Below are 11,386 nucleotides of genomic sequence, written 5' to 3' on the forward strand. Positions count from 1 at the left end.
CTATTTAAACTATGCTAATATTTGGGCTCGTGTCCTTAGCGACTGCTAGGCCTCTTACACCTTCGCGCTCGGTTTCTTTGTACGTCTTAGTAGAGCTACTGGCGGGTCTAGAGGTGGTGTTGCTGATACGCGTTTAGGGGTTAAAGCAGCCATCGAGGGCTCCGGGGCTTCGTTCGGTGGGCCGCAGGGGCCGCCTTGCCGCGGGAACTAGCTAAACGAAAGACCAGGATTCGATTAAAAGAATGTCCGAGATGAATATCCTCCTCTTTCAAAAGTTCGTCTTCCCCCCCTTAAAACAAGGGTATCACGCCACAAAAACAAGGGTCTGGCTAGTGCGGGTCGGCCGCTCTCCCTGCTAGCGCCAACAAGGTGTGAGAACATTAAAACTAACCTTTGCTTAGTTGCCCAACGGTACGTTTCTCAGTGCGTTAAAGAAATTGGCAACGAATATTTCTGAAAGACGTTCAGAGTTTTCTACTACAGCAAGGCAAGTCAATGGTTGTGAAGATCGGTGCAGTCCTTTGGTGGGCAAGGTCAGCGGCATAAACCCCGTATTCACAGACTTGCAGGATGCATGAACCGGAGCCAATCATATTGCCGATAGATGGTATACCTCCCAAATCCACCGCCTGGCGACATAAAGCAGAGATATCAGCAGCTCTTCTCGAGTTCTTTCATCCTCGTTGCCTTCTCTATTTTTTTCGCCGATAGACGTGAGACTTGTTTCCCACCCTGAGAAATCACACCGCATTCAATACCATGAGTCTTTTCAGTCCCATTCAAAAACGGCTGGACAACCAGCTTGCGAAGCTGGAAATTTCGATTATCTTCTTTATCCTCTATACTATTGTGGCTCTCCCGTTTTATTTCCTCGTGCGCTTCTGGATAGAATGTTTCTACCTAGCAGTTAAGATTTGGGTCCACTTCAGTCTGAGCCTTCTTGGCCTCTGTGCAAGCTTCTTCCTTATCGCAGGATGCCTGTGGCTCGTAAGGAAAGGCTTACACCTTAAAGATGGGATCATTGTACCAATGGCAAGGGAGTGCATCAAGGTCTTGGTGATCGTCCGGGACTTCTTGATGATCGTCCGGGACTTGCACAGAGGTTACGGACCATACTTCGGTAAGACAGTCATATAAGTAGTTCTTGTGGTCAAGGCATTAACACGATGTCAGATAATTTGAGTGAAAATGAACAACAAGGAATGAAAAGGTCCGAAGAGAAATGGAAAAGATTCGCTGATAAATATCTGACGGGTTTTGGAGGGCCGCCCTATGATGAAAATGAGAGGCGATACCAGTCAGCAGTCAATCCACGAGACGTCGAGTACGAACCCAATCCAGTCATCCACGCTCACCTCCACGAAAGCGGTCCTTTAGCACCTCAGCGTAGGGACGTTACAACGGAACAACTGAAAGAACCTCCGACATTTTCCATTATGGAGGGTGGGTTGGAATTGGAGGACCAATACACGGGAGACGGGGAAACCCTATCTAATGTTTCAGCCGACGTCTTTCGGAATCGGATAGCCTCCCACGACCTTCCTCGGGAGGGTTTCCCATCAAGTACGTCCGCTAGAAATGGGCCCGCAACGGCAGTGGTTGAGCTGTCCTCGTTTCCGTGTTCCGAATGTCCTATGGCTTTTAGAAAGGCATATGAAAGAAAGTACGGTCCTTCCCCGGCTCACTGCTCGTTCCCGTCTGACACTCAATAGCAAACACGTCAACCGAAAGCATCTCCGACGCTATCGATGCCCTTACAGCGGTTGTGGTAAGACATTTAGCTTGAATGCGAATCTGGAGCGCCACATGAAGAGCTGCCATGTAGTTAGTGCAGAGAGACTGACGTGTCCAAATCCATGGTGCAGGTCTCCAGAGAAGGCCTTCGCACGGAGGGATAATCTGGAAAGGCATATTAGGAGGTGTCAGGTTGCTAGTGGTGCTGGTGGATGAGCAGAGACCTATGATATTGTCGGGACTGTTGTTTGAACTTTGAAGTTCTCTCTAAGAGACAAAAATAAACATTGAGCCGCCAGTACGTTCCCTATTCTACTCGCCCAACGCGCCAAGAGCAAGCCCTTGGCGCTCCCGGGCTCAATGCCGATCACGGGCTTAATGCAAAATATTTAGGATCTAGTAAATTAAGGCCGTAGAACTTCGTATAAATAAGCTATTATAATTAAATAGATATATAATAATCTTAATTAGGTATCTAGCTACCTAGCCTAGATATTATTTTAAAAAGGAGAGTATTATAACATACGGATCGTTAGTACCCCCCAACGAAAATTTTGACCCAAGTTTATAAGTAATAAGCCAATTAATTAACCCAAAGCTTTAATTTAGAGCTTTATTATATAGACTTTAATTAATATATATAGAGATGAGGTTTTCTAGAGGGAGACCCCCTAGGACCCCCCTATGTAGAGCTTTTGCTTAATTTAGAAGTAGTAGTAAAATTAAGGCGCCTTAGTCACTGCTAGGTAATTTACTAGAGTAACTAAGGCGCCCTACTTAAGCTAGGCTTAAATATTATATTAGTCACAGATCTGGTATATATTTAAACTAAGCTCAGACCCCCTAAACTCGGTTACCCCCTAAACTTAAACGGGTTTCCTATACAAAATGCCAGTTTTCTACCTCTATAAAAACAGTATTAGTAATATATTATTAATAATATAACGTTCTAAACTTAAAGCCTATATAGTCTTAAGTAAATTTATAAAAAAATTTATAAAAATATCTTTATGCGCCTAAAATATAAAATACCCCCTTAAAAAAACATACTATACTATTTTAAAAAAAATATATAGCTATGCAACACTAGATTTTAATTTTTATAGCATTTATATATATAAGCTTTTAAAATATAGCCATTTTAAAAATCTCCTATATAAATTTTTAGTTTTTTTATATAGGAGATTTTTAAAATAGCTATATTTTAAAAGCCTATATATATAAATGCTATAAAAATTAAAATCTAGTGTCGCATAGCTATATATTTTTAAGGGGTATTTTATATTTTAGGCGCATAAAGATATTTTTAAAATTTTTTTTATAAATTTACTTAAGACTATATAGGCTTTAAGTTTAGAATATTATATTATTAATAATATATTACTAATACTGTTTTTATAGAGGTGGAAAACTAGTATTTTGTATAGGAAACCTATCTAAGTTTAGGGGGTCTAAGCTTATAGAGCTTTAATATAGAGCCCTTTACGTGGGATCTAATATAGTAGATTATAATTCCAATCTAAAGCTTTATATACTAAATATTTTTAATACCTAATAACTAAATGACTATATGGCTAGAAGTAAAGTAAGTCTACTACCCCAACTCAATTAAATACACGTATAAGAAGAGATATAACTATATACTAAGACCCCTCCCCCTAACAGGCGGAGGCAGTGCGGTTATAGTAATAACGTCTAATATAATTAATTAACTACGTTATTACCTACCCTGGCAATAATGTAATAGCTTAGCGTTAAGTAATAGGAGGGAGAAGAGAAGGGGGAGGAGATTAGGGGGTGGCTTAGCCACTATAAGAAGGTCGTAATATTAGTATAGTATTAAACTTTAAAAATTGTATCCTAGGAGCTTAATCAACGACCCCTATATAAAATATTAATAATGTTTAATTATAGAGCTTTAAACCGGTAGATCTTCTAGAAATACCTATTATAAATAGCTTTAAATCTAAAATCTAAAATATTTAGTAGTGGTATAAGTATAGAACGGGGTATATATTTGCGTTCCCAAATATTATTATATAACGTAATTTTTAGGTAACAAAAACCAGCTATTAATGTTACTCGATTAACACCTACTAGAGATTTCTCCGTCCTTTCTATTTTCTCTCTTACCTATCTCCTCGTCTAATACTATCTATATCGCTATATTAACTAATAGATCCCTTAATAGGGACTAAGGAGGAGTATTAAAGCACCTCTAGCTTTTATAAGGAAGAAGAAAAGAAGAGAGAAAGGTATAGAGGGAGTATTTATAGATAGGAAGAGGCCTATAAGTATAAGAGATTAGACAGCTATAATATAGCTATTAACGTTACTTAACTAATATATACTAGAGGCTCCTTTATCCTTCCTATCTTCTCTCTTACCTATTTCCTTGTCTGATATTATTTATATCGCTATATTAACCAATAGATCCCTTAATAGGGACTAAGAAGAAGTATTAAAGCACTTCCAGCTCTTATAAGGAAGAAGGAAAGAAAAAAAGGAAAGTATAGAGGAGGGAGTATTTATAAATAAGAGGAGGCCCTATAAGTATATAATTTAGTAAGTACTAATAGTATAAAATTCTTATATAAGATAGGCTTAATTGCTTACTAAAATACGGGGTGTCTTTGTCACTATAGTGGCTACTATAGTAGTAGAGACGCCTTAAGTATTTAATATAACCGACTACTAAGGCTATTAATAAGTGGAAGGTAGGCTACTAATATAGTGCGAACAATATAGTTATTAATATTATTTATAGCCTGTTTTTGCTTTTAGTATACGCGTAAATCGTCCTTATATTTAATACAGAGCTAGTTGTAGGCAGTAAGCTAGTTTAGGTCTAGCTTTGCTATCAATATAGCCATAGGTAGTATATCCCTTAGTATAGGCCGACTTAGTAGTTCTAGCTTTAAAAGATCGTCTTTCTTCTTAAATAGGACGATATACTGCTATACCTTATTAGTTTTAGCTATATTTTAGATAATAAAAAACTATTAAATCTAATTAGATAGCTTATTAAGGATAAGGTTAATTTTTAATTTAGTAAAGGTTATTATTTTTGGAATTTAATAGGTTAGGAAGGGTCTAGGTTAGGGTCTAGCTAGCGTTTTAGTAGAACCTTATTTAGACATTCCGAACTTTTAGTTTAATTTATTAGTTCGTTTATTAGTTAGGTACATTTATTAACTAGGGTTAATTATCTATTTATTTAATAGGTAAAGAAGCTTAAAACACTATAAAGGTAGTAGAAGTAGTAACTTTTTAAATAAGGTAGTAGATCTAGACTTCGGATCACTAAAATCTAAGATGAAGAAAACTAGAAATTAATTAGGGAAAAAGACAAAAAAAATTAACCACCCCTTACCGATCTTATTAATATTAGAGGTATAGCTAAGCCTGCTTATAGAGGGCTTTACTAAATATATATAAAATACCATATATAGCCGCTAGGGTAACTAAGTAAGGCTATAAGGCTAGAAAGAGGGTTCTTAGTTAGGAATTGTTATAATCGTCTATACATTCTTAAAGGTTATATAACTCCTTATATAAGCAACATTTCCGCCCTTTAAAAAAAATTCTAAAAGTTAATTAACACTATAGATAGCAGCAATATTAATCTGGCAAGACTACTAATTCTCCCTATATACCATTATATGTATATTTAACAGCTTTAAAAGTGGTAAAAAGGTAAAACAGATAGGGGGGTTAAATTTTAGAAAATTAGATTTCGTGGTTAAGCTATTTAAAAGTTAGGAAACTAAGATAAATACTATATTCTCCGCTTACCTCTAAGCCAGTATATAATTTCCTATTTAGGAAAAGTCGTTTATAAGTAGTTACTACTGCCTCTATATAAAATCTTCTTATTATACCTCTTTAGTCTTACTTATAGATTACTAAAATCGTTTTATATTAAACCTACGTTTAAATATAAGCCCTAAAAGCTTCTTAACTTATAAGATTACTATATAGGTTATTAGGGCACTAAGCAGGCTAGTAGAATAATATATATAATACTCTATAAGGAAAAATCTTAGGGGCTTAAAGGCCCTAAGAAGGTATCTACACAATAGCCCACGCGCTGTCACGTGACACGTTACTAAGCTTAAAGAGACTGCCTAAGTACCCCGCCTACTAACATACCCCCCTAGGCTCTATAAGCTCTAGCGAATAGGAAACTCCTCTAAAATAACTATACTATACTCTATAAGGTTATAGTTAATAGGTAGGGGTAGTACAAGTAGTAAGAAATGTAATTAGGAAAAATAGAAATTTAGAATATTAATAACGCTTAATCGCCCGTCTCCTATACTAAAAAATAGTATTAGTAAGCTTCTGAAAATTAGAACTAAGTTAATTGGCATTAATTCTGAGGTTCCGCTAGTTATAGTATAATTTCTTAATTAGGCCTAGGTGACCTAGGAGAACTTAATAACTCCAACACCTATCTTAAACGCCTTATAGGCGACCTTTAGTAGAGACTTTATTAAGCCGTCTGCTGGCTATTCCACGCCTAGTATATAGTATAGTTTAATCTTACCTTATTTAATATTATTCTTAATTTTACAGAGCTTAATATCTATATAGCACTCTTTTAGCACCGGTTACTCGCCCTTAGTAAGTGCTTAAACGTTTGTACTATCTGTGTAAATCTAGACTAGAGCTAAATTCGTGCCGTTATAGCTAAGGGCTTTTAGAAAGGTCGTAATCTTAATCGCTTCTTATACTGCTAATTTAATCGCTAGGTACTTTACTACCGTAGAGGATATTACTACCGTTAATTACTTCTTTAAGGCCCATTTAATTGGAGCTCTAGTTAGTTTAATAAACCAACCCTAAGTTAATTTACAGTTATCTAGGTTATTACTATAAGCTATATCAACGTATACCTCTAGGTTAAGTCTCCTAGGGTTATACTACTTACCGCTATATATTATTCTATAGTTTTTTTATGCCTTAGATATATCCAAATACTCTCTTAATATACGCTTAATGTTTATTAGGTAGGTTAGCTAAATATTATAATAGCTTTCCTATAGCCGTAAATAGGTCTAGCCTTATTTAATATAAGAGCTAGGTAAAAAAATCTAATAGCTTTTAGGTACTACTTTTTATTGGCCTTATCTATAAGGTCTTCTAAATAGCGTTTTCTTAATTAAAGGCTAGTAGCCGTTAGTGTCGCTTTTAGGTTAATTCTAGTAAGCTTAAGGACTTAAGGATCCTCGCTATATAGGCGTCATACATAATCGCGATCTTTTAATTAACTTGGTCGCGTACTATATAAATCCCTAAAAAGAATTAAAGCTCTCCTAGGTCCTTAATCTTATATCGTTTCCACAGGAGCTCCTTACGGGGCTTAATTACCAGTATTATTGCCGCCGCAATTATAATATTATCTATATATAAGCAGAGATAGGCATCCTAGTATTTATAATATCGAAATACGCAAGGATCTTCGTTAATTGGCTTAAATCCTATCATCTTTAAATACTTTATTAGGGTGTTATACTATAGCAGAGGTGCCTATTTAAGGCTATATATTGCCTTTAGTAATAGATAAACTAACGTACAGTTATTATTTTCGAATCCTTTTAGCTGTCGTATATAGATTAAGTACTTCCTTATAAAGCTGTTCAGGAAGGCCGTAATAACGTTAATTTAGTAAGCCTTAAGGTTATGCACTGTAATTAATGCTAGTAGGATCCTATACGCAGTTAAGGTTACTACCACGGCATATATACGGTTGTAGTTAATATCCGCCACCTAGTAGTTACTATATATAACCTACCGTGCCTTATACCAGATTACCTCTCTAGATATATTATATTTAAGGTTAAACACTAACTTTAATAGTAGTACTTATACGCCCTTTAGTCTCTTAACCAATTAATACATCTTAGCTTTTTAGTATTAAGTTATTTTAACTATTAGCGCTTAATACTAGTAAGAAGCTTCTAGTAACTATAGAGCCTCCTTTAATATTTACGGTATCCTAATCTTATATAGAGCTTCTAGGTAAGGTTCCTAAGGAGCTAGCTGCATCTATATATAGGGCAAAAATGCAATTACTATATAAGAGACCTTCTTCTTTTAGCCACGAGTATTTACTCCAATAGGAAGCTCCTCTACTTTAGCAGCTTTTATCTCTATACCCCCCTTAAGCTATTAGTTAATTTAGTAAACTCCATTATTATCTAAATTAATATTATCTTAATTATTATAGTCCTTGTTATTACTTTTAGTAATTAACGGCATTATACTCTGCCTGCCCACTAGGAGTAAGTTAGTAGTTAACTACTAGGCTGCTTTCTTAAAGGCTTACAGCGCCTTAGCTACGTCCTTTATAGTAAATATATTAGTTATTTAAAATATAGTAGCGTACCGTCACATGTCTCTATATAGATTAGTTACCTTCTTAGAGACTAGCGCTATTACTAAGGAGCCCCCTAACTCCGTTAAGGAGCTCTAACTTAATAACCAATTCGACTAAGTTGACGGACCTAGTTTTAGTAAAGGAGACGACTATAGTATCGCCCCTCTTAGGCCTAGTTCTTCTAGTACTAAGTTAAGAGTATAGGGTTCTTCTAAATTACCTATATGGTGTTCCTTTTCTTCTAATACTTTTACAGCAGGATAGGTAACTATAGTAACTACAGTAGTAGTTAAACCTTATAGTTCTGGTAGTAGCTCTAGCTCTAGTTCCTATATAGTAAGCTTATTCTTTAGCGTAGCGATTAGTAAATCTAGAGCCTTATTAAATATCATATCGCGCAATTATACGATTTTATTCTTAGTTAGTATCTAAACACAATAAATATAACTATTATTGCCTTTATAACTAACCAGGTATCCCTTCTTAGCTTATAAAGCTAGCTTCCTTAACTATACACTCTCTAGTCCTTTAATATAGATATAGGCAGTAGTACCATAACATTATAGATATAATATATTTGGTATACGCATTTCGAACGGCTGGTTATAATACTTAGCGTTAATTTAAAACGGTAATCTAGTCTCTTTTTTATAAGGTATTCTATTCCAAATTTAAACCACTATCTTATAAGCTTCGTCCCATAGGTATTCTAGCAAATTAGCCTTAATTATTATTAATCTAGCTATACCCAATATAATGCCTCTAATGCGTTTAGGCGTTCTATTCTGCTTAGAGGTATAGGAAGCCGTACGTAATACGTTTATGCCTACTAATTTAGCATATATTTGGTAAGCTCTTTAATGCCGAACTTTCTGCCGCTATTAATTATAAGCGAGCCGATATATCGTCCAGTTTAGTTATATACTAGATTATTAAGCTCTTAAAGCCCTTCTACGGCGATCATCTTCTTAGTTCTAAAGAAGGCGTATATATATCTAGCGTGCGCTTCCACAATGATTACTATATACTTATTACCCCCAACTCCCTCTAGGGTAAGGTAGAAAGTATTAATATATACACATTTAAATGGCCGCTAAGATAGTATAGGTGTAGTTTAAGAGACCTAGCGCTTTACCGTTGCTAGATAACAGGCCTTATATTAAGTTAGCGTGCCTATAAGGTTAAAGTCACCCATCTTAGCTATCTTCTATAGTATATCCTTGCCCATATAGCCAAGTCGCTAATGCAGTATATTAATGTCAAGCTACTATACGGTGGCGTGCGCAATATATTAAGGCTTTAGAGCCAATTAAACTACGTATAGGCCGTTCGTATAAGTTGTTTTACCTACTATTAAGTTATCTAAGAACCTCCAAATTATACGGCTATTTATTTCCTTATTAGGTCTAATATAGAGCTAACTTAAAGAGAAGCTTATAAGGTAATTTAGATGCAAAAAAGGCCTTAGTAGCTACTATACAGATACTACCATCGTCTATTAGTAAGGGTATATACACCGTTCCTTTACCAATTATATAATAAATAGTCCCTCCTAACGTTCCTATCGCGATAGGTATTAATAGAGTTTTATAGTTAATAAACTTGCTTCAATTATTACTTATTATAATATTAGAACAGGAGTTAAGGAACCAGTTATCCTAGTTACTGTTATCCAAGTTATCTAAGTTATTAACTATAGCCATACTGCTAATAAATAGGCCTCCTACTAAGCCTCTACCCGTTGTTCTAACTTAAGAAGTTAAATTTAGTAAAGTCGCTTCTAGTTTCTAAAGCGGATCTACACATAGTATATCCTTATTAGAAGGCTTCTATATTAAAGGTTAAAGGTTTAGTTAAAGGTAAAAGCACTTATCTTTACCTCTAGGGTATTTATTCTTACAATATATACAGAACTTAGGCTTCTTTAATAATGTTAATCCTTCTACGTTAGGTTTTAGTTAATTATCTTTAGGTAGCTTCTTGCTAACTAAGGATATTATAGTAGAGGTAGCTAGTTAAGTACAACTCTTATCTCTAAGGTCGCTTACTAGCTCCTCTATTATAATAAGGTCGTCCTCCTTTATAACTCTTCTAGCTGCCTCTTAATAATTAGCTATCTAAATAGGACTTAAGGTAATTAAGGGCGCAGTATTGGAATTAATTTGCAATTAACTTGCTGCATTAGGTAAGCCGCGCGACTCTATTAAGGATTTGCTTAATTTAATTTAATTACTTTATACCGTATAAGGTCTTATTTATAACTACTAAATATAAAACTAATAGCTTAATCTTAATTATAAAGACTATGCCTCGCTCGAAGCCTATATAGAAGCTTTTATTTTAGGCATAAGAAAATTAAATACGGCGTTAATGCCGATATTAAGAAAGTAGGTATACGCCCGATTGCTTTACACCGTAAAGGAGGAGTTTCCCATTATCTGTTTATAACGCTAATCTCTATACTTATCCGTCTGCGAAGGCGGCTCTACAGCCGTACCTTATATTATTAGTAGGAGGTTATAAAGCTTAAGTTATTATATAATTTAATAATACCATTCTTTGTAATTACTCTCCCCTTTTAATAGAGGAACAGCCCTAAGGGAGCTATGATATTCCTTTTTTTTAATACCCTATCCGCTATAATATATAATTAATTAGTTTAACCGTATTATACGTAGCGCTAATCTATATTAGTTTATTGTGAATTTCTATTACACTATCCCGGGTCTAAATTTAAGGATTTATGGGTTCGTGTTAACTAATTAATTAGAAAATAAAATGGCAGCTAATAGAGCTTTAATTAAAGCTGTAAGAGGGCTTATAACCTATTAGGGCACTAAGCAGGCTGATGGAATAATATATATAATACTCTATAAGGAAGAATCTTAGGGGCTTAAAGGCCCCGAGAAGGTATCTACACAATAGCCCGCGCGCTGTCACGTGACACGTCGCTAAGCTCAAAGAGATTGCCTAAGTACCCCCCCTACCAACATAGGTTAGCCCAGCTATCTTATTCTTTTCCTTAATATCTAGAACTACCTAGTTAAGTATTAGGCCCTAGCTTTTATATATAGTAAGAGTAAAAGCTAAAGTAATTAGAAATTAATGCCGTAAGTAAGAGCCTTTTATATCCTCCTACTTATAAAGTACGGAAAATATAAGGATAGCTTTCTTACTATTCTACTAAGTAAATAAGGTAGGTCCATTATACCTATCTATTATAATTAATAGTGTTGGGAATAAAGGTAAATGGTCACCATATAAGGCATA

At 35.0% G+C, this 11,386-nt stretch overlaps 1 protein-coding gene across 1 annotated transcript; it reads left to right on the plus strand.

The window, feature by feature from the left end:
* Window positions 1-654: 654 nt before the first annotated feature.
* Window positions 655-1,974, plus strand: K441DRAFT_692618 (uncharacterized protein). Its single transcript, XM_067652583.1, has 3 exons — window positions 655-1,120; window positions 1,174-1,663; window positions 1,713-1,974. Exons 1-3 carry the CDS (start codon window positions 760-762, stop codon window positions 1,948-1,950), a joined length of 1,089 nt encoding a protein of 362 aa, XP_067509342.1. The 5' UTR covers window positions 655-759; the 3' UTR covers window positions 1,951-1,974.
* Window positions 1,975-11,386: the final 9,412 nt, after the last annotated feature.

The sequence above is a fragment of the Cenococcum geophilum genome (assembly GCF_001692895.1).
Source record: "Cenococcum geophilum 1.58 unplaced genomic scaffold K441scaffold_3, whole genome shotgun sequence".
Taxonomy (NCBI): domain Eukaryota; kingdom Fungi; phylum Ascomycota; class Dothideomycetes; order Gloniales; family Gloniaceae; genus Cenococcum; species Cenococcum geophilum.

Coding starts and splice junctions, on each gene's coding strand:
- K441DRAFT_692618 (XM_067652583.1), top strand. CDS start 760: ATGAGTCTTTTCAGTCCCATTCAAAAACGGCTGGACAACCAGCTTGCG. Junction 1,121..1,173: donor AGGTTACGGACCATACTTCG/GTAAGACAGTCA, acceptor ACACGATGTCAG/ATAATTTGAGTGAAAATGAA. Junction 1,664..1,712: donor AGAAAGGCATATGAAAGAAA/GTACGGTCCTTC, acceptor GACACTCAATAG/CAAACACGTCAACCGAAAGC.